The sequence below is a fragment of the Pinus tabuliformis genome, chromosome X, assembly GCF_031772625.1.
Source record: "Pinus tabuliformis cultivar Carrire ecotype Pingquan chromosome X, CPIR1, whole genome shotgun sequence".
NCBI lineage: Eukaryota > Viridiplantae > Streptophyta > Pinopsida > Pinales > Pinaceae > Pinus > Pinus tabuliformis.
In genome coordinates, this window is record NC_142308.1 from 525,956,146 (window position 1) to 525,980,715 (window position 24,570).

General features: G+C 36.1%; 1 protein-coding gene and 1 long non-coding RNA gene across 5 annotated transcripts; both read right to left on the reverse strand.

The window, feature by feature from the left end:
- Positions 1-1,125: 1,125 nt before the first annotated feature.
- LOC149141016 (uncharacterized) lies at positions 1,126-11,928 on the reverse strand. Of its 3 annotated transcripts, XM_089448042.1 has the most exons (14): positions 11,560-11,928; positions 6,698-6,822; positions 6,143-6,247; positions 5,312-5,399; positions 4,402-5,046; positions 4,101-4,199; positions 3,725-3,808; positions 3,543-3,634; positions 3,031-3,112; positions 2,672-2,780; positions 2,347-2,407; positions 2,014-2,148; positions 1,446-1,558; positions 1,126-1,291 (listed from the first exon to the last, which is right to left on the reverse strand). In XM_089448042.1, exons 10-13 carry the CDS (start codon positions 2,769-2,771, stop codon positions 1,447-1,449), a joined length of 408 nt encoding a protein of 135 aa, XP_089304168.1. In that variant the 5' UTR covers positions 2,772-2,780; positions 3,031-3,112; positions 3,543-3,634; positions 3,725-3,808; positions 4,101-4,199; positions 4,402-5,046; positions 5,312-5,399; positions 6,143-6,247; positions 6,698-6,822; positions 11,560-11,928; the 3' UTR covers positions 1,126-1,291; position 1,446. The 3 variants fall into 3 exon arrangements, 1 of the variants encoding a protein (XP_089304168.1); XR_016264391.1 differs by lacking the exons at positions 1,126-1,291; positions 1,446-1,558; positions 2,014-2,148; ... (3 more) ...; positions 3,543-3,634; positions 3,725-3,808 and having other exon boundaries at positions 4,072-4,199; positions 6,143-6,231; XR_016264390.1 differs by lacking the exons at positions 1,126-1,291; positions 1,446-1,558; positions 2,014-2,148; ... (4 more) ...; positions 3,725-3,808; positions 4,101-4,199 and having other exon boundaries at positions 4,762-5,046.
- Positions 11,929-12,348: 420 nt separating this feature from the next.
- On the reverse strand, positions 12,349-16,177 carry LOC149141017 (uncharacterized). 2 transcript variants are annotated; one of them, XR_016264689.1, is made up of 8 exons: positions 15,558-16,177; positions 15,257-15,355; positions 14,881-14,964; positions 14,699-14,790; positions 14,185-14,265; positions 13,833-13,935; positions 12,608-13,562; positions 12,349-12,458 (listed from the first exon to the last, which is right to left on the reverse strand). It is a non-coding gene; the product is annotated as an uncharacterized LOC149141017 (long non-coding RNA). The 2 variants fall into 2 exon arrangements; XR_016264688.1 differs by having other exon boundaries at positions 13,827-13,935.
- Between the last annotated feature and the right edge of the window lie 8,393 nt (positions 16,178-24,570).

Genomic DNA, 24,570 nt, shown 5'->3' on the forward strand with positions numbered 1-24,570 from the left:
GATTGAAATACACACATAAGAAACCCACACCCTCCTGTGACACAAAGTGCTTAGTACCCCTCCCAATTAATGACGAAAACTAGTGTGGTCATAATGCTTAGTACCCCTCCCAATTATTGACGAAAACTAGTGTGGTCATAATGCTTAGTACCCCTCCCAATTATTGACGAAAACTAGTGTGGTCATAATGCTTAGTACCCCCCCCCCAATTATAGATGAAAACTAATATGGTTATAACTTTGATGGAAACTTTTGTTTTGTTGAATCCATATCTACAAATTCCACTCAATTAGAAGCAAGTTTTGCTTCTGCTTGAAGATTTCAATTACAGACATGATATAAGAAGTAGCAAAAGAGTTCAATTAAAACAAAGTGGAATCATTAAGTTATTTAGCAACAAACTAGCGAATTCCTTCATACATACCTCCTACAACTTTGCCCATTACATCTGTTGACGAGGCTTGCCTTAATTTCCAAACTCTTAGAACTCAAAACAAAAACCATGAACAAAGGTGGGGAAAAAACAAAACAAAGTAAAGCAAACATGAAAAACAAAATATCAAACTACAATTTAGCATGGCCATGCTCAAAAAATGTAAAAAAATAACAGTTGTAGCTGTGAAAAAAAAAAGGAACAACAAGCAATAGCACAAGATACCAATAGCAATAACAAAAACAAAACAAACAAAAAGAGAAATAGTAGAGACAGACTCTTCTCTGCAATCCCAAAAAGTGTCCATGGCCAATCAACATCCCTGCACATCAAAAACAGACGAGTATTAAATAGAGACCATAAAATATTCTTATAAAAAATATTAAATACACACCAAATATCTTATGAGAAATATAAAACAAAGACCAATATGATGATTCCGCAACAGATAGCATGGACCTTGAACCAAAAGAAAACCCACCTCTACCACTACCTTTTCACTGCACTATAATATAGTTTTTCTCACATAGATATTTCAATAGTTTAATCAATTATCCTCCATGTTACTTTCCCTACAGTGCATTGCACTCAATATTTAAATAAACAACAAGTAAATTAAGATGCCTAATTTAAATGAACACAAATAACCCCAGAATTTGCATTGACAAAATGCTCTTGTATATCTCTCAACTTACCACTAATGTTAGCTTACTCTCAGAAGCTGAATTCTTTATTGTTTCAAATATGCTTTTTTATCAGTTTGTAATAGACTATGGAATTGCTGAACCTTGATTTACATGCCCAAGCACAGTATCACTTGCAGCCTTGTCATTACATGGATTTATATTTGGTGTTTACCTGCAATATCATCAAACTCGAGCTGTTGTGAAGAAAATAGTTCTAACAAATAAATGATGGATGTTTACTGCAATAATTGCTTTTGATATGGTCTTTTCACTCAACTAAACCTATAAAATATTCTTATATGAAGACTGTAACTTATTATCCACACCTTAAGGAGAGTTGATGTCATTTGAAGTCGATGTTGACTTGGTTTGTTCATATAAATCCCATATTTGATTGCTAACCTCTGCACAGAAATTAACAATTGTAGTGGGCAGATTCCTACATGTCACAAATTGACAATTCACTTATAATAATCAGTCCCCTACTTCCAAATATATCTCGCCTAATAACAATTGATGTGTATGAGCAATCAAAAAACATTTAGATATGATGACATTATGCAAAGTTTGAGCATTATTATAAACCTAAGCACTCTGCAAAAACACCATATTATATCAAAGCAATAAGCTAAATCTCACGTTGGTGAGGAGTCACATGAAATTCCTCCCACCAAGGCCTCTCTCCATCTAATGGCAGTTTAACCTTAAAATACTTAGCAAGAAAGATAGTTGCAAGTTGCAACATCAATATGTTAAGGCTTGCACTGGATGCAAAGGGTTGTAATCCCTATAACACATATAGCCATTTTCTAATCTTGTTGAAAATCCAAAGATGAATGCAATCCAAAAAGCATAAAATACTGAAGAATAAGGATAGGAAATTGGAACACTCACCACCCATTATTCACAAAATTCCATGCTACTTGTGCTAAGGACTTTTTTGCAACATCAAAAATCTTGATTTGCAGAAACAATATATTTGTATGGATGTTGCACAATAAAAGCAAAGGCCAATGTGGAAAGAAGAACCTGCGTTGACATGAGTACCACCTATACCTACTTATCCCTGTTAGTCATAGCACTCTTGAAAACCAAAGCAAGTTGCATAAATACAAACGATGAATGCTACACAAACATTGGATCCATAAAATATATCCGAAATGTTAGCTCCTTAAAGTTCATTAGCAAAAAAAGACATAAAACATGTTGCAACATCAAGTTCTGTACCATTCCAAACAAAACTTTGATCTGCAACCCCAAATTGTGTCAGTGGCCAACCAAGGACACCCTGTACACCAAAAACATATGAGAAATATTAAATACGCATAACATGTGTGAAATATGAAACAAAGATCAAAAATATTTTATGAGAAATCTTAAATAAAACCAACAATATTATGAGTAGTCTTATACACTACAAAGTACATCTTATGCAAACATTAAATATCATCAACCGCGATACTTTAGGAGGGAGGAGAACTTTTGTATTTCATAGAAGAATTTCATAACAAATCATACATAGATTTTGCACCCAAAAAGAACTTTCACCTACCTTTACCTCTACCTCTACCTCTGCACTTTACTACAATCTCTCTCTCGTAAAGATATTTCAATGGTTTCATTGATGATCCTCCATATTCCACTATTTGCATTGTATTGCACTGAATTAACATGCAAAAATATGAAATACACATAAAATGCTATAAGATATCTGAAACAAAATTGATAAAATTAAGGAGTAATATCAAAGAATGATCAAAAATATTATGAGCAATCTTACGTACTAGAAAGTGCATCTTATGTAAACACTAAAAGTTATAAACCCTAAATAGGTAAGGAGGAAGGATCATATATAGGTAAATAAGTAATCACAGATAATATATGGACATTTTGCATCAAAAGAGAACTCACCTCTACCTTTGCATACTATTGAAATCTCTGCCTCACAAGAACATTTTAGTAGTTTAGCTAGTAATATTTTACGTTGCATTACCTGCATTACATTTTGTCAAAGACAAAATAAATGACATAATGTAAGATGCCCATAATTAAAAAAAAACATAGATGGAACTATACATAAACAAAAAATCATAAACCATAAATAGGTGAGGAAGGATCATATATAGGTAAATAGGTAATAGCAGATCATATATGGACATTTGCACCAAAAGAAACTCGCCTCTACCTTCACACACTATTGCAATCTTAGTAGTTTAGTTAGCAACCTTTTATGTTACATTACTTGCATTACATTATGTCAATAACAAGATAAATGACGAATAATGTAAGATGCCTAAATTCTATATAAACATATAGATAGAACTATGGATAAACGAAAAATCATAATTCCTCAATAAAAAAAGAGGGAGAATCATTGTATTGAAACAAAGAAATATCCATGTAGGAACTAAAAGAGAACTAACCTTGTACCTTTGCACTCTCCTACACTTCTCCAAGTCTCTCTCCCACAAAACTAATTTAGTAATTTCATCAGTGCTCCTCCACCTTTCTTTACCTAAATTTGCATTGCACTCACTATACAAATAAATCCCATATGATATAGAATGCATTTAATTTAAACAAACACACATGATGCCATACCCACCTCCTCTTGCTTAGTTGTCCCCTTCACCAAATGCACCGATGCAATATATACCATCCATAGCACCTACCTCTATATCGCCACTTCCTAAACCCAACAAAAATCAAACCACTAAGTATTAAATGAAGACCAAAAAATTTTAAGACAAACAAATAAAATCTTATAAGAAATATTAAACAAACATTGAAAGATATTATGAGAAATCTTAATCATAAGCCAAGACGACTAAAAAAAAAAAAAATTACAATTGATATTATGCAAAAGTACGTTTTATTCAATAACCAAAAATCACAAACCCTAAATAAGGATGGAAGGAGGAGAACCATAGTATTGAAGAGAAGATATGCATACCGGAACCGAAAGAGAACTCACACTCTACCTTTGAACTCTCCTACATCACTCCAAGTCTCTCTTACACAAAAATATTTCAAAAGTTTTAACATTGCTTCTCCACCTTTGCTCGTCCATCTTCCTTTACCTGCATTTGCACTACATTCAATATATAAGAGAATTCCAAATAATATAAGATGCATCTAATTTAAATAGAAGTACATCTTATGCTACCAAAAATTATAAACCTTGAATTGGTAAGGAGGTTAGAGAACCATTGTATCTAAACTAAGACAATTTTATAGTAGAACATACATGAGTCTTGCACCAAAAGACAACTTATCCTCTACCTTTGCTTCTACTTCTGCTATAGTACTCCACATCTTCCTGACAAAAAGATATTCAATAGTTTCATCAGTGTTCATTCACCTTTCTAACTCTATATTGCATCTACATTTCAACGGACACATCATATAATGATGGACCAACAAATGAGTTAAATTAAAATGGGCATGAAACCAAACAAGTAAATTCTCCTTACACATACCTCTTTTGCCTTTGCCCATAAACAAGTAAATTTCCCAATTACATACCTCTTTTTCCTTTGCCCACTACACTATGGACTCCACATCATCCCTAAATCCACAACATACCTCTTTTGTCTTTGCCCACTACACTATGGACTCCACATCATCCCTAAATCCACACTATGGGTTGTTAAGGTCTTCCTTGATTTCTCCACCCATTGAATTAAAAAAAAAAATCAAAAGACACAAGAAAAACAAAATATTAAACCACAAATTTGCATGGCCATGCTCATAAAGTCAATGATAGAACCACAATAGTTAAAAATAAAAAATAAAAAATTACGACAATAGCAAAAAATAGGACCAACAATTAAAACAAAAAACAAAAATAACAAGAAAAAACATAAAAATACAAACAAAAGTATGCTTTACAACCCCAAAAAGTGTCCATCGCTAACCACGGGAACCCTGCACATCGAAAAATAGAGTGGTATTAAATAGAGTCTAGAAAATATTACAAAAAATATTAAATACACAAAATATTGTGAGAAATATGAAACAGAAATCAAAATATTTTATCAGAAATATTAAGCAAAGACTAAATATCTTATGAATAATCTTATGCACCAAAAGATGCATCTTATTCAAACACCAAAAATCATAAACCCTAAATAGGTAACAAGAATACTCTATAGCATGTTATGAATGGATTTTGCACCAAAAGGAAACTCACCTCCACCTTTGTCCCTGCACTTCACTATAATCTCTCTCTTATGAAGATATTTCAGTAGTTTCATTCGCGATCCTATACGTTTCTTTACCTACATTGCATTGTATTTATAATTAAACAAACAAATCACCAATAGTGTAAGATGCTTTTAATTTTAAAAAAGCATGTACGGGAGCATATATACACCACAACATTCACCTTTACCATATTTCAGTAGTTTCATTCGTGATCCTATACATTTCTTCACCTACATTGCATTGTATTTATAATTAAACAAACAAATCACCGATAGTGTAAGATGCTTTTAATTTAAAAAAAAAAAGCATGTACGGGAGCATATATACACCACAACATTCACCTTTACCTAGTACATCTATTGAATCTTGGACCATTAAGACCTATATTTATTTCCCACCCACTAAACCAAACAAAAACCAAACCATAAAATATTAAATAAAGATCAAAATATCTTATGAGAAATCTTAATAGGACACCAAAAACCTCATGAAAGATCTTGGAGCATTATGACCTACATTTATATACCACCCACTAAACCAAACAAAAATCAAACTCTAAAATATTAAATAAAGATCAATATATCTTATGGGAAATTTTAAAAAGACACCAAAAATCTCATGAAAGTATTAAATAGATAATAAAAAATATTACAAGAAATCTTAAACAAAGAACAAAAATATTATGCAGAATTAAGTACATTTTATTCAAAGATCAAAATCACAAACCCTAAATAGCTAGGGGAGGAGAATGTTTTATTTGAAATGAGAACAGTTTCATAGCATATCATACATGGGTTTTACACCAATAGGAACTCACCATCTACCTCTGCCTCTATTGCACTGACCCACATCTCTTTCACACAAAAATTTCAAGGGTTTCATCAATAATCCTTCATCTTCTTTTACCTGCACTACATCACATCTATATTTAAACATATTAGCCATGCTTACCAATGTTTTAAAAAAACAACAAAATACAAATAACAATAACAAAAAGGAACAAATAGAGAGATACGGTAGAGACAAACTCTACTTTGCAACCCCAAAAAGCATCCACATGTTAACAGAGAACATCTTACATAGCACAAATTAAAGCATTAAAAAGAGACCCAAAAATCTTATGAAAAATATTAAATTTACACAAGTATCTTGAAAAGTTCAAAGAAATATGAAACAAAGGCCACATTATCCTACAAGAACATTTAAACAGAAACCGAAAATCCTGTAAGTAATCTTATGCAAAAGTAAATACATCTTATAGAAACATCAAAAATCATAAACCCTTACTAGATAAGGAGGAGAGCCATTGCATTTGAAATAAAGAGGTTGTCACAAATGATCATAACATGGTATTTGCACCAAAAGAACTCACCTCTTCCTCCGCCTTTGCACTTTACTACGATCTCTCCCACACAAACATTTTAGTAGATTTGTCATTGATCCTCCACATTCCCTTATGGGTGCTAGGACCTACCTTGATTCCTCCAACCATTGAATCTAACAAAAAACAACATAAACAAATCTTATGAGAAATCTTTGAAACATACCAAAATTCTTATGAGAAATATTAAATAGACTATAATATACTATAAGAAAAGTTTGATAGCATCCAAAAATCTTACGCAAAAATAAGGAGGGAGTAGCACCATTGTATTTGAAATGGAGGATTACATAGGTTGTGCAACAAAAGAGAACTCACATTTTTTCCTCTTACATAAATATTCAGCAGTGCTCCTCCACCTTCCATTACCTATATTTATTCTAAATTTTAAAAAAACGCACATTATATAATTATGTAGCATAGAATGAGATAAATTAACTATACATGCATAATCTTTAGTCTGCACTTAAGAAATTTGCATCGACGAAGTTGTTTGAGTTTGCACTAATTTCCTCACCCGCTAAATTCAACAAAAACAAAACCAGAAAATCTTATGAGAAATCATTAAAAGGCACCAAAAATCTGATGAAAAATATTGACATAGACTGCAATATATTATGAAAAAAGGGAGGATGCAATTGAGGAATAGCTAGTGGACTATTTAGAGGAGGGGAAATATGTCTTTCTCAAGTCCATCCTCAACACTTGGGAGGAATCTTCTCCAACACTAGGGACGAACCTTTAGAACATTAGAAAAGATACAAGACCTTTAGCATGGAGGAAAGAGAATGTGAAGGAAATCAGGCAAAACTAGGTTTTCTAAGGAGAAATCGTAAGAAGAAATGCATCAAATCCAAAAAGGAAAATGTGAGGCTAGTATTTGGAGAGGTCATGTGAATGGAAAGAATCACTTCCTAAATGGAAAAATCCCTAATAGTGCAATTCAAGGGGAAAAAGTTTGAACATTGCATGCATGGATAGAAAGAGCTTGAAATCGAATATTATGGTATACTCTAATGTTTCATTTCCTAATTCGAGTTTGGCTTTCATATGAGCTTCATTCTAGGGCATGTGCAAAAAAACATATTAGAGAGAAGGTGATATTAGGTGTTGTAAAATGTAACTAGGTTCGATCTTCATAATTGTCATTGTACTCATGTCAACATACATATCTTATGTAACTAACAAAAGAAGAAAGAAAAAATATTATTTTAGAGCACGGGTTTCATGCTTTGTGTTGATGGTATTCTAGGTAAAATCATCTTCTTCATGCTTCTAGGGTTTGTTAGGTCATAAGATTTATTGTCATTAGTCAAAAGAGTCAATGTCATGAATATAAGACCCATCTGGGCAAGATGTACCTTGTAAAAGAATTTATTGAGTCCAAAAATTTTTGGAAACCCCCAAAGCACAAGTCGGTCCTAACAACTTCAAGTCAACCTAAAGGAAGGTACTCGAACCCCTCAGATGTGTATAAATACAGGCAACTTCGACCTCATTTGGCACTCACTCACTCACAAGTTCAATCCCTCAAAAAAAGTTTGATTTGAAGTTGAGAAGACTAAGAAGGCTAGAGTGAAGATCAAGGAATCTGTACCGAATGATCAAAGGCTGACTCCAAAAAGCCAGAGTGGGAGGAAGCACAAATTCCACCTTCCTAGCTCTAATTCCCAAAGAAGCCAACCCGGAGGCGTTCAACAGATTCAGGCCAATCTCGCTTTGTAATGCGTCCTATAAAATTCTCACCAAGTTACTTGCAAAAGAATAAAGCCTTTGCTGGAAAAACTCATCTGTTTGTCAAAGGCAGGCATATCTTGGATAATGTGATTCTGGTGTAGGAAATCATCCACTCCAGCAATCAACGCAAAGAGCAAGGTATGCTCATCAAACAGGACATGGCGAATGCCTTCGATCAAGTAAGGCACTCTTTCCTCCTCCAAGTTCTTTCTACATTTCATTTCAGTTCTGAATTTGTTAAATTAATTAAAGCATGCATTGGAGAACCTTGGATAGCCCCCCTAGTAAATGGTAGACCGGCAAAATACTTCAAAGCTTTGAGGGGAATCAAGCAAGGCTGCCCTCTGTCCCCCTTCCTGTATATTCTAATGGCAGACTCTCTTAGCAAAAAGCTCACAACTGAGAAGCTCAAGGGGACTCTTCCTGACATCAGGGCCATAACTGGAACAACCCCAATCAATCATGCCTTGTTTGTCGATGACTCCATCCTTATGGGGGGAGCCTCCATTAAAATAGCAAGAGCCTTCAATGGAGTAATCCAAAGCTTTTGCAGTCTCCGGAGCAATGGTAAACAAGAGGAAAAGTGCAGTGTACTGTTGGGCAGTAGACCAGCAAACTATACTTAGGATTGCCCAAGCCTGGGCTTCACCGGTTATGTCTCCTGGGAAAAATTCAAATACCTTGGCCTGCCTTTAACCTTGGGTACCAGCAAGGCCCCTCATTAGATGGAAATTATCAGCAAAATTAAGGCTAAAATGACTTCTTGCAGCGGACAATGGCTCACCACAGCAGGGAAGCTCACTCTGGTCAAGTCAGTTCTCTCATCCCTTCCTATATACCGAACAGCTAGCAAAGCTGATTCAAAACTTTCTATGGCAAGGAGGAAAGGGGAACCAAAAAAAAATCATATAGTAAACTAGGACATAGTGAAAAGGCCAATATCTGAAGGTGGACTACAAGTAAGAGATCCTGGGTTGGCCAATTTGGCAATGGGAGGCAAGATCCTCTGGAAAATCTTCTCAAATCAAAGACACCCTGTTAGTCAAGTTCTAATTAAAAAATATCTACACAGACTCTCAATAAGGAATATGGAAGAAGGAGCCTCCCACAAAGGAACCACGTTGTGGAAGCTATGCAGCCAAGGCTAGAAGTTTTTCAAAGAACAGCTCTACATAATACCAGGAAACGGGAAAAGAATTAGACTGTGGAATGAGAAGATCATGGGCCTCCAACCTCTAAATCTTGCACCGAAAATCGCAGACCTACACAACTGGCTCATTCAAAAAGGTATTCATTATCTTGCTGACATCTGCACTTGGTATACAGCAGGAAAGGTCCTAAGAATGGAGATAAATCAATGGTTTCAATATCTTTATGAATTTGTTGTTTTTGTTGCATACTTATTTCTCCCTATTGTCTAGTAAAAGACCATGCTCCATTTTAGTTGTTGTCTTCCTAGGTTATTCTAAGGGTATTGCTTAGATATACAACATTAATGTTAATGCCCAGGGTAACGAGACCATTATGAAGTAGTAAAGCTTGGACAAGCGGCTACTAGAAGTAGTCACACCTATCATAAGTACAGGAGAGCAAAAATATGTGGAATCTCCACCTCAAACCAACATGACATAGTAGTGTGAAGAACCATGCAACTTCATGATATGACAATGATGGATCTTAACCCCAAGAGATGGATTAGAAATTGTGATGCAAGAATTAGCCACTAGAAGTCACATTATTGTCTGAAGCGGCAACATGGAAGAATCATTGGAAGTGCAAATAAATACAATGTTGAGAATGAAGAGAATGTCATGGTTTCAATCTTCTAATGTGTTTGTTTCTTTTGGGCTCGCTTTCAACTTCTGTTTGTCTAGTTAGAGACCCTTTATGATTTTAGCTAGTCTATGTTCCTAGGTTATTGTGTGGTTTCAGGACAAGTCACTGTGTGGACTTAAGGCCCAGCGAAAGACGGGCAAAAATATGCATGTAGGATGAGGTATGAGGCTTCATCTCAAGATAGGAGATAGGTTAGTCTGCGAATTAAGGCCCAACTAAAGTTGATTGAAGAAATGGCAAAAATTCAAACCCCCTCAATAGACCCTACACATACCAAAGTTGGCTCCACTCTTTCCTAGCTTTGTGCCAAGCCAAATTTTTTATGTTCATTATATTGCTCGACCTTTGTAAATTCCTATAAAACATGCATTCCTCTATGATAGAAAGATGGAAGAAGTCCATGACGCTTGTGGCTCCTTCATAAAAACATGAAGGAGACATATAGAAAGTTGTAGAATTATCAAGTTGAAAACACAAATGTGTCATGTTTTACTAAAAATGTTGAGATTGAAATACACACATAAGAAACCCACACCCTCCAATGGCACAAAGTGCTTAGTACCCTCGCAATTATAGATGAAAATTAGTGTAGTCATAACTTCAATTGAAACTTTTGTTTTGTTTCATTCATATCTACAAATACACATAATACACCCACACCCTCTAGTGGCACAAAATGCTTAGTACCCGCACCCCCCCCCCCCCCCGATTATAGACAAAAACTAGTATGCTCATAATGCTTAGTACCCCTCCCAATTATAGATCAAAACTAGTATGGTTATAACTTCAATTGAAACTTTTGTTTTGTTTCATCCATATCTACAAACTCTACGTGTCATGTTTTACTAAAAATGTTGAGATTGAAATACACACATAAGAAACCCACACCCTCCTGTGACACAAAGTGCTTAGTACCCCTCCCAATTAATGACGAAAACTAGTGTGGTCATAATGCTTAGTACCCCTCCCAATTATTGACGAAAACTAGTGTGGTCATAATGCTTAGTACCCCTCCCAATTTTTGACGAAAACTAGTGTTGTCATAATGCTTAGTACCCCTCCCAATTATAGATGAAAACTAATATGGTTATAACTTTGATGGAAACTTTTGTTTTGTTGAATCCATATCTACAAATTCCACTCAATTAGAAGCAAGTTTTGCTTCTGCTTGAAGATTTCAATTACAGACATGATATAAGAAGTAGCAAAAGAGTTCAATTAAAACAAAGTGGAATCATTAAGTTATTTAGCAACAAACTAGCGAATTCCGTCATACATACCTCCTTCAACTTTGCCCATTACATCGGTTAAATCTTCATCAGCCCTAAACTCATAATATGTGTTGATGAGGCTTGCCTTAATTTCCAAACTCTTAGAACTCAAAACAAAAACCATGAACAAAGGTGGGGAAAAAACAAAACAAAACAAAGTAAAGCAAACATGAAAAACAAAATATCAAACTACAATTTAGCATGGCCATGCTCAAAAAATGTAAAAAAATAACAGTTGTAGCTGTGAAAAAAAAAAGGAACAACAAGCAATAGCAGAAGATACCAATAGCAATAACAAAAACAAAACAAACAAAAAGGGAAATAGTAGAGACAGACTCTTCTCTGCAATCCCAAAAAGTGTCCATGGCCAATCAACAACATCCCTGCACATCAAAAACAGAAGAGTATTAAATAGAGACCATAAAATATTCTTATAAAAAATATTAAATACACACCAAATATCTTATGAGAAATATAAAACAAAGACCAATATGATGATTCCGCAACAGATAGCATGGACCTTGAACCAAAAGAAAACCCACCTCTACCACTACCTTTTCACTGCACTATAATATAGTTTTTCTCACATAGATATTTCAATAGTTTAATCAATTATCCTCCATGTTACTTTCCCTACATTGCATTGCACTCAATATTTAAATAAACAACAAATAAATTAAGATGCCTAATTTAAATGAACACAAATAACCCCAGAATTTGCATTGACAAAATGCTCTTGTATATCTCTCAACTTACCACTAATGGAAGCTGAATTCTTTATTGTTTCAAATGTGCTATTTTTTTATCAGTTTGTAACAGATATTGGAATTGTTGAACCTTGATTTACATGCCCAAGCATAGTATCACTTGCAGCCTTGTCATTACATGGATTTATATTTGGTGTTTACCTGCAATATCATCAAACTCGAGGTGAAGAAAATAGTTCTAACAAATAAATGATGGATGTTTACTGCAATAATTGCTTTTGATATGGTCTTTTCACTCAACTAAACCTATAAAATATTCTTATATGAAGACTGTAACTTATTATCCACACCTTAAGGAGAGTTGATGTCATCTGAAGTCGATGTTGACTTGGTTTGTTCATATAAATCCAATATTTGATTGCTAACCTCTGCACAGAAATTAACAATTGTAATGGGCAGATTCCTACATGTCACAAATTGACAATTCACTTATAATAGTCAGTCCCCTACTTCCAAATATATCTCGCCTAATAACAATTGATGTGTATGAGCAATCAAAAAACATTTAGATATGATGACATTATAAAAAGTTTGAGCATTATCATAAACCTAAGCACTCTGCAAAAACACCATATTATATCAAAGCAATAAGCTAAATCTCACGTTGGTGAGGAATCACATGAAATTCCTCCCACCAAGGCCTCTCTCCATCTAATGGCAGTTTAACCTTAAAATACTTAGCAAGAAAGATAGTTGCAACATCAATATGTTAAGGCTTGCACTGGATGCAAAGGGTTGTAATCCCTATAACACATATAGCCATTTTCTAATCTTGTTGAAAATCCAAAGATGAATGCAATCCAAAAAGCATAAAATATTGAAGAATAAGGATAGGAAATTGGAACACTCACCACCCATTATTCACAAAATTCCATGCTACTTGTGCTAAGGACTTTTTTGCAACATCAAAAATCTTGATTTGCAGAAACAATATATTTGTATGGATGTTGCACAATAAAAGCAAAGGCCAATGTGGAAAGAAGAACCTGCTTTGACATGAGTACCACCTATACCTATTTATCCCTGTTAGTCATAGCACTCTTGAAAACCAAAGCAAGTTGCATAAATACAAACGATGAATGCTACACAAACATTGGATCCATAAAATATATCCGAAATGTTAGCTCCTTAAAGTTCATTAGCAAAAAAAGACATAAAACATGTTGCAACATCAAGTTCTGTACCATTCCAAACAAAACTTTGATCTGCAACCCCAAATTGTGTCAGTGGCCAACCAAGGACACCCTGTACACCAAAAACATATGAGAAATAATAAATACGCATAACATGTGTGAAATATGAAACAAAGATCAAAAATATTTTATGAGAAATCTTAAATAAAACCAACAATATTATGAGTAGTCTTATACACTACAAAGTACATCTTATGCAAACATTAAATATCATCAACCGCGATACTTTAGGAGGGAGGAGAACTTTTGTATTTCATAGAAGAATTTCATAACAAATCATACATAGATTTTGCACCCAAAAAGAACTTTCATCTACCTTTACCTCTACCTCTACCTCTGCACTTTACTACAATCTCTCTCTCGTAAAGATATTTCAGTGGTTTCATTGATGATCCTCCATATTCCACTATTTGCATTGTATTGCACTGAATTAACATGCAAAAATATGAAATACACATAAAATGCTATAAGATATCTGAAACAAAATTGATAAAATTAAGAGTAATATCAAAGAATGATCAAAAATATTATAAGCAATCTTACGTACTAGAAAGTGCATCTTATGTAAACACTAAAAGTTATAAACCCTAAATAGGTAAGGAGGAAGGATCATATATAGGTAAATATGTAATCACAGATAATATATGGACATTTTGCATCAAAAGAGAACTCACCTCTACCTTTGCATACTATTGAAATCTCTGCCGCACAAGAACATTTAGTAGTTTAGCTAGTAATATTTTACGTTGCATTACCTGCATTACATTTTGTCAAAGACAAAATAAATGACATAATGTAAGATGCCCATAATTAAAAAAAACATAGATGGAACTATACATAAACAAAAAATCATAAACCATAAATAGGTAAGGAGGAAGGATCATATATAGGTAAATAGGTAATAGCAGATCATATATGGACATTTGCACCAAAAGAAACTCGCCTCTACCTTCACACACTATTGCAATCTTAGTAGTTTAGTTAGCAACCTTTTATGTTACATTACTTGCATTACATTATGTCAATAACAAGATAAATGACGAATAATGTAAGATGCCTAAATTCTATATAAACATATAGATAGAACTATGCATAAACGAAAAATCATAATTCCTCAATAAAAAAAAGAGGGAGAATCATTGTATTGAAACAAGGAAATATCCATGTTGGAACTAAAAGAGAACTAACCTTGTACCTTTGCACTCTCCTACACTTCTCCAAGTCTCTCTCCCACAAAACTAATTTAGTAATTTCATCAGTGCTCCTCCACCTTTCTTTACCTAAATTTGCATTGCACTCACTATACAAATAAATCCCATATGATATAGAATGCATTTAATTTAAACAGACACACATGATGCCATACCCACCTCCTCTTGCTTAGTTGTCCCCTTCACCAAATGCACCGATGCAATCTATACCATCCATAGCACCTACCTCTATATCGCCACTTCCTAAACCCAACAAAAATCAAACCACTAAATATTAAATGAAGACCAAAAAATTTTAAGACAAACAAATAAAATCTTATAAGAAATATTAAACAAACATTGAAAGATATTATGAGAAATCTTAATCATAAGCCACGACGACTAAAAAAAAAAAAAATTACAATTGATATTATGCAAAAGTACGTTTTATTCAATAACCAAAAATCACAAACCCTAAATAAGGATGGAAGGAGGAGAACCATAGTATTGAAGAGAAGATATGCATACCGAAACCGAAAGAGAACTCACACTCTACCTTTGAACTCTCCTACATCACTCCAAGTCTCTCTTACACAAAAATATTTCAAAAGTTTTAGCATTGCTTCTCCACCTTTGCTCGTCCATCTTCCTTTACCTGCATTTGCACTACATTCAATATATAAGAGAATTCCAGATAATATAAGATGCATCTAATTTAAATAGAAGTACATCTTATGCTACCAAAAATTATAAACCTTGAATTGGTAAGGAGGTTAGAGAACCATTGTATCTAAACTAAGACAATTTTATAGTAGAACAGACATGAGTCTTGCACCAAAAGACAACTTGTCCTCTACCTTTGCTTCTACTTCTGCTATAGTACTCCACATCTTCCTGACAAAAAGATATTCATAGTTTCATCAGTGTTCATTCACCTTTCTAACTCGATATTGCATCTACATTTCAACGGACACATCATATAATGATGGACCAACAAATGAGTTAAATTAAAATGGGCATGAAACCATATAATTATGTAGTAGCAAACAAGTAAATTCTCCTTACACATACCTCTTTTGCCTTTGCCCATAAACAAGTAAATTTCCCAATTACATACCTCTTTTTCCTTTGCCCACTACACTATGGACTCCACATCATCCCTAAATCCACAACATACCTCTTTTGTCTTTGCCCACTACACTATGGACTCCACATCATCCCTAAATCCACACTATGGGTTGTTAAGGTCTTCCTTGATTTCTCCACCCATTGAATTAAAAAAAAAAATCAAAAGACACAAGAAAAACAAAACACTAAACCACAAATTTGCATGGCCATGCTGATAAAGTCAATGATAGAACCACAATAGTTAAAAATAAAAAATAAAAAATTACGACAATAGCAAAAAATAGGACCAACAATAAAACAAAAAACAAAAATAACAATAAAAAACATAAAAATACAAACAAAAGTATGCTTTACAACCCCAAAAAGTGTCCATCGCTAACCACGGGAACCCTGCACAATGAAAAATAGAGTGCTATTAAATAGAGTCTAGGAAATATTAAATATTACAAAAAATATTAAATACACAAAATATTGTGAGATATATGAAACAGAAATCAAAATATTTTATCAGAAATATTAAGCAAAGACTAAATATCTTATGAATAATCTTATGCACCAAAAGATGCATCTTATTCAAACACCAAAAATCATAAACCCTAAATAGGTAACAAGAATACTCTATAGCATGTTATGAATGGATTTTGCACCAAAAGGAAACTCACCTCCACCTTTGTCCCTGCACTTCACTATAATCCTCTCTTATGAAGATATTTCAGTAGTTTCATTCGCGATCCTATACGTTTCTTTACCTACATTGCATTGTATTTATAATTAAACAAACAAATCACCAATAGTGTAAGATGCTTTTAATTTTAAAAAAGCATGTACAGGAGCATATATACACCACAACATTCACCTTTACCATATTTCAGTAGTTTCATTCGTGATCCTATACATTTCTTTACCTACGTTGCATTGTATTTATAATTAAACAAACAAATCACCGATAGTGTAAGATGCTTTTAATTTAAAAAAAAAAAGCATGTACGGGAGCATATATACACCACAACATTCACCTTTACCTAGTACATCTATTGAATCTTGGACCATTAAGACCTATATTTATTTCCCACCCACTAAACCAAACAAAAACCAAACCATAAAATATTAAATAAAGATCAAAATATCTTATGAGAAATCTTAATAGGAAACCAAAAACCTCATGAAAGATCTTGGAGCATTATGACCTACATTTATATACCACCCACTAAACCAAACAAAAATCAAACTCTAAAATATTAAATAAAGATCAATATATCTTATGGGAAATTTTAAAAAGACACCAAAAATCTCATGAAAGTATTAAATAGATAATAAAAAATATTACAAGAAATCTTAAACAAAGAACAAATATATTATGCAAAATTAAGTACATTTTATTCAAAGATCAAAATCACAAACCCTAAATAGCTAGGGGAGGAGAATGTTTTATTTGAAATGAGAACAGTTTCATAGCATATCATACATGGGTTTTACACCAAATAGGAACTCACCATCTACCTCTGCCTCTATTGCACTGACCCACGTCTCTTTCACACAAAAATTTCAAGAGTTTCATCAATAATCCTTCATCTTCTTTTACCTGCACTACATCACATCTAAATTTAAACAAATTAGCCATGCTCACCAATGTTTTAAAAAAACAACAATATACAAATAACAATAACAAAAACAAAAAGGAACAAATAGAGAGATACAGTAGAGACAAACTCTACTTTGCAACCCCAAAAAGCATCCACATGCTAACAGAGAACATCTTACATAGCACAAATTAAAGCATTAAAAAGAGACCCAAAAATCTTATGAAAAATATTAAATTTACACAAAGTATCTTCAAAAGTTCAAAGAAATATGAAACAAAGGCCACATTATCCTACAAGAACATTTAAACAGAAACCGAAAATCCTGTAAGTAATCTTATGCAAAAGTAAATACATCTTATAGAAACATCAAAAATCATAAACCCTTACTAGATAAGGAGGAGAGCCATTGCATTTGAAATAAAGAGGTTGTCACAAATGATCATAACATGGTATTTGCACCAAAAGAACTCACCTCTTCCTCCGCCTTTGCACTTTACTACGATCTCTCCCACACAAACATTTTAGTAGATTTGTCATTGATCCTCCACATTCCCTTATGGGTGCTAGGACCTACCTTTATTCCTCCAACCATTGAATCTAACAAAAAACAACATAAACAAATCTTATGAGAAATCTTTAAAACATACCAAAATTCTTATGAGAAATACTAAATAGACTATAATATACTATAAGAAAAGTTTGATAGCATCCAAAAATCTCACGCAAAAATAAGGAGGGAGTAGCACCATTGTATTTGAAATGGAGGATTACATAGGTTGTGCAACAAAAGAGAACTCACATTTTTTCCTCTTACACAAAGATATTCAGCAGTGCTCCTCCACCTTCCATTACCTACATTTATTCTAAATTTTAAAAAAACGCACATTATATAATTATGTAGCATAGAATGAGATAAATTAACCATACATGCATAATCTTTAGCCTGCACTTAAGAAATTTGCATCGACGAAGTTGTTTGAGTTTGCACTAATTTCCTCACTCAACAAAAACAAAACCAGAAAATCTTATGAGAAATCATTAAAAGGCACCAAAAATCTGATGAAAAATATTGACATAGACTGCAATATATTATGAAAAAAGGGAGGATGCAATTGAGGAATAGCTAGTGGACTATTTAGAGGAGGGGAAATATGTCTTTCTCAAGTCCATCCTCAACACTTGGGAGGAATCTTCTTCAACACTAGGGACGAACCTTTAGAACATTAGAAAGGATATAAGACCTTTAGCATGGAGGAAAGAGAATGTGAAGGAAATCCAGGCAAAACTAGGTTTTCTAAGGAGAAATCGTAAGAAGAAATGCATCAAATCCAAAAAGGAAAATGTGAGGCTAGTATTTGGAGAGGTCATGTGAATGGAAAGAATCACTTCCTAAATGGAAAAATCCCTAATAGTGCAATTCAAGGGGAAAAAGTTTGAACATTGCATGCATGGATAGAAAGAGCTTGAAATGGAATATTATGGTATACTCTAATGTTTCATTTCCTAATTCGAGTTTGGCTTTCATATGAGCTTCATTCTAGGGCATGTGCAAAAAAACATATTAGAGAGAAGGTGATATTAGGTGTTGGAAAATGTAACTAGGTTCGATCTTCATAATTGTCATTGTACTCATGTCAACATACATATCTTATGTAACTAACAAAAGATGAAAGAAAAAATATTATTTTAGAGCACGGGTTTCATGCTTTGTGTTGATGGTATTCTAGGTAAAATCATGTTCTTCATGCTTCTAGGGTTTGTTAGGTCATAAGATTTATTGTCATTAGTCAAAAGAGTCAATGTCATGAATATAAGACCCATCTGGGCAAGATGTACCTTGTAAAAGAATTTATTGAGTCCAAAAATTTTTGGAAACCCCCAAAGCACAAGTCGGTCCTAACAACTTCAAGTCAACCTAAAGGAAGGTACTCGAACCCCTCAGATGTGTATAAATACAGGCAACTTCGACCTCGTTTGGCACTCACTCACTCACAAGTTCAATCCCTCAAAAAAAGTTTGATTTGAAGTTGAGAAGACTAAGAAGGCTAGAGTGAAGATCAAGGAATCTGTACCGAATGATCAAAGGCTGACTCCAAAAAGCCAAAGTGGGAGGAAGCACAAATTCCACCTTCCTAGCTCTAATTCCCAAAGAAGCCAACCCGGAGGCGTTCAACAGATTCAGACCAATCTCGCTTTGTAATGCGTCCTATAAAATTCTCACCAAGTTACTTGCAAAAGAATAAAGCCTTTGCTGGAAAAACTCATATGTTTGTCAAAGGCAGGCATATCCTGGATAATGTGATTCTGGTGTAGGAAATCATCCACTCCAGCAATCAATGCAAAGAGCAAGGTATGCTCATCAAACAGGACATGGCGAATGCCTTCGATCAAGTAAGGCACTCTTTCCTCCTCCAAGTTCTTTCTACATTTCGTTTCAGTTCTGAATTTGTTAAATTAATTAAAGCATGTATTGGAGAACCTTGGATAACCCCCCTAGTAAATGGTAGACCGGCAGAATACTTCAAAGCTTCGAGGGGAATCAAGCAAGGCTGCCCTCTGTCCCCCTTCCTGTATATTCTAATGGCAGACTCTCTTAGCAAAAAGCTCACAACTGAGAAGCTCAAGGGGACTCTTCCTGACATCAGGGCCATAACTGGAACAACCCCAATCAATCATGCCTTGTTTGTCGATGACTCCATCCTTATGGGGGGAGCCTCCATTAAAATAGCAAGAGCCTTCAATGGAGTAATCCAAAGCTTCTGCAGAGTCTTCGGAGCAATGGTCAACAAGAGGAAAAGTGCAGTGTACTGTTGGGCGGTAGACCAGCAAACTATACTTAGGATTGCCCAAGCCTGGGCTTCACCGGTTATGTCTCCTGGGAAAAATTCAAATACCTTGGCCTGCCTTTAACCTTGGGTACCAGCAAGGCCCCTCATTGGATGGAAATTATCAGCAAAATTAAGGCTAAAATTACTTCTTGGGGCGGACAATGGCTCACCACAGCAGGGAAGCTCACTCTGGTCAAGTCAGTTCTCTCATCCCTTCCTATATACCGAACAGCTAGCAAAGCTGATTCAAAACTTTATATGGCAAGGAGGAAAGGGGAACCAAAAAAAATCATATAGTAAACTGGGACATAGTGAAAAGGCCAATATCTGAAGGTGGACTACAAGTAAGAGATCCTGGGTTGGCCAATTTGGCAATGGGAGGCAAGATCCTCTGGAAAATCTTCTCAAATCAAAGACACCCTGTTAGTCAAGTTCTAATTAAAAAATATCTACACAGACTCTCAATAAGGAATATGGAAGAAGGAGCCTCCCACAAAGGAACCACGTTGTGGAAGCTATGCAGCCAAGGCTGGAAGTTTTTCAAAGAACAGCTCTACAGAATACCAGGAAACGGGAAAAGAATTAGACTGTGGGATGACAAGATCATGGGCCTCCAACCCCTAAATCTTGCACCGAAAATCGCAGACCTACGCAACTGGCTCATTCAAAAAGGTATCCATAATCTTGCTGACATCTGCACTTGGGATACAGCAGGAAACTGGAGTAATTGGGCCCTCCAACGACCCCCTGACTGGATGCTCCCTCAACTCCATCAATTACTTGCTAAACTCAATGGTCTGGCTCCTGTGCATCTCCAGTCGAAGGACAAGTGGGGCTGGGGGAAGACAGGAGCTTACTCAGCAAGGCTGGGTTTTGCATCTCTACAAGAACAACATCATCAAATCCACACTACAAAGCTTTGGCAGCATGTTTGGGACCCATTTGGACTCCCAAAAATCAACTTCTTCTGCTGGACTCTCATGCATAAAAGGACTCTCACTGGAGATAATTTAGAGAAAAGAGGAATCATTAGACCCCACAGATGCCCTCTCTGCTGCAAGGCTCAAGAAACGATCGAACACTTATTCATAGACTACCCCTTCTCTCAAGAAGTCTGGTTTCAAGCAATGATGGGGCTCAACGCCCAAATCCCTGAGCAGACATCAGTTGTTAGTCTCTTTGCAACATGGAAAGAACGCTATCCACACACTCTGAAAAGCAAATCTACATGGTCTAAAATCTGGAATGCAATCCCAAAATATATCTATTGGGGAATCTGGTTGGCTAGGAATGAAGCCATCTTTAACAACAGACTTCAATCCACCAACTCAGTGTCAGTCAAGGCCAAAGCTTTGTTGCTGGAAACTTTTGAAAACAGACCTTATAAGCATGACAACTCCCTACTACCTGAAGAACTCAGCTGGCTAGGTGAATCCCTGAGACAGGCCAGCATCAAAAAGAACATCTCCCTGCCTAGCCATAATCCAGAGTGGCGGCTTCGGAATTCTGAGGAGGACTTTAAAAAGTGGTGGAAAAATCAGGGCAAAGTCACGATATTCTTTGATGGAGCCTCCAAAGGAAACCCAAGGACATCAGGGGCAGGAGGAATAATTTACTCCACAGATGGGCACAAAAAGGATAGGTTCAATTGGGGTCTAGGACAGAGCACTAATAACCAGGCCGAGATTCTCGGACTGCTCAAAGAGTGTCTGTTGGCTCAAAGGAACAGAGTGGAAAATCTTCAAATCTTCGGTGACTCTGAAATCCTGATAAAAGCCCTTAATACTGGTGACCAACTCAATAGCTCTGCTCTAAACAAGACCCTTGAAAGAATAAGAAAGATTACTCAAAATTTCACTTCCTGCTCATTCTACCATGTCCTGAGAACTCTTAACAAGGAAGCTGACATAATGGCTAATAAAGGGTGTCTTCTAGCTCAAGGAATGCTAGCAAAGAACGAAGAAGTTGAAATGCACCCAATTCCTTAACAGAACAGGTGAGTGGTACAAGGACAGGTTAGACAAGGCAGTGGGCCTTAGTCCCAATGCTTTTGTCCAATTCCGCTTTGAGGGCAGAAGAATTATGCAGATTCAAGGCTCTGGCGCAGGTAATCGGATCGTGGGATGGTTTATCCCCAAGTGGAGTAGACAGGTAAATGGTTTATTGCATGGACCATCGAAGGTATGGTGAATAAACAGGGCACAGAACAGAAGTCAAACAGAGAATGGTTGCTTTTATGACACGGGGAGTGGTAAGCGGTCTTATCGCACCGCTTATGGAGGCTGGGCAGTATTCCTCATTTGGACGTGATGTGCCTGAGGGACTGATGTGGCTGGGAAAAACTGCCCTTTTTGCGTGCTTCAGAGGTGTTAAGGGTCGAACAGCGAGGGACGCGAAAAGCATTGGATCTGGGCAAACGAAGATCTGACAGTTATCGTGCTTGGAACATAGTGGGGTGTTAATGAAGCGGGGAGCAGTTTGCGGTTTTCATCGCACCGCTTATGGCTGTTGGGCGGTTTTTTCTTAATCGAACGCGATGTACCTGAGGGCTCGACGCGTGGTGAGACAAAACCGCCCATATCGCGTGCTTCCGAGGTGTTAAGGGCTGGACAGTAAAGGACGCGAAAAGCATCAGATCTTGGCGGGTGAAGATCTGATGGTCATCGCGCAAGTATCATGGTGGGGAGTTAATGACGCGGGGAGCAGTAAGCGGATTTCATCGCACCGCTTTTGGCTGTTGGGCAGTTTTTTATGAATCGACGCGATGTACCTGAGGGCTCGACGTGTGGCGGGACAAAACCACCCATATCGCGCGCTCTTGAGGAGTTAAGAGTCGGACAGTGAAGGACGCGATAAGCGTTGGATCTGGGCAGGGGAAGATCTATGGTTATCGCGCGTTGAACAAGGAGGGAAGTTAACCCTGACGTGGGGTCGGGAACGGAAGAATAGCCCGGCTTATTGGAGGTGGGGCCAGGTTATTTAACAATATAGTTTAAATTGGGCGGGCAAGTATAGGCTTGGGATTAATATTTATCCGGGAATTATTGTAAGGTAGGCAATATTCAAATTACCAAAGGAAAGCGGAAATGTAAGAAAGGATACTCAGAATCCAAGAGAAAATCAAGGAACACTCAGCCATACCAAAAGAATCAAAAGCGACAACTAAGATCTGATACAAAAGCCAAATTATGAGAACTCTAAAAGCTAAAATCTCTCAAATGACTGTACTAGAGGTTGATTGGCCATGTCCAACCTCTCCTTATAAATAAAATTCAACCGTTTCTGTTAAAAAAAATATATCAAGTAAAGGAGAATCAATATTAATCTACAAATACCTTGATTTTCCAGCAAGGAGAAGCCTGAATCAGGATCACAGATTGAGTCTTAGCCAGGTGGCAAGAGGCTCGCAACAGTAGGATCCACAACAGGATGCAAAGTAGGATGATGAGGAGAAGATTCAAGAGACTATGACGAGACCAGGCAGCTACTCAATTAGACTCCTAGCACAAGCAGGAAGAAATCCAAGTGGGTCGAGAAGTTGATTCAAGAGGCCCAGGAGCAGGTTGAAGTTCCTAGCACCATTTTCAGGCAGAGGAAGCAGCCGCAAAGGTACACAGGATATATGGCATTGATGACAAGGACGGTGGACGCAAAGCCTTCTAGTTATAAGGAGGCAGCTTCTTAGCAGGTTTGACAGAATGCCATGGTGGAGGAATATTCCTCCATCATGAAGAACAATCTCTGGGAGAATGTGCCACAACCTGAGGGCAAATCAGTAGGCTCACGCTAGGTGTATAAGGTGAAGCATGGAGCAAATGGGAGTGTGGAGAAGTACAAGGCCAGGGGTTTGTGGCCAAAGGCTTCTCACAGATTGAAGGCATAGACTATGATGAGATCTTTACCCCGATAGCATGGTATTCATCCATCAAGGCTATTCAGGCACCTATAGCACAAATGGGGTGTGTTACCCACCACCAGTGGGTGACCCTTATAGGAGAATTTATCTCCTAGATTTGTCTTCACCTGACGGCCAGCATCCTCCGCCACCTAAGCTATCCATTGTGTGCCCTCGCCCATCTGTTATGATTGCATGTTTGAAGGTGGGCCTTCCAACCCAAAGGTATGGCTTTTCATTATGTAATTGGGTGTTTATGCTTGCTTTTCTTGGGCACATTTTGACATGGATTAGTGGGGCAATTCGGTGGAAAAAATAGGCATGAATTGTATGCTTGTATCACACTCCCATAGGATCTCCGCTACTAGCTTTAGGAATGGCACTACATGGGAACCCTGATTTTGGTTGCATGGTCTCGCTTCTCGATACCATACAT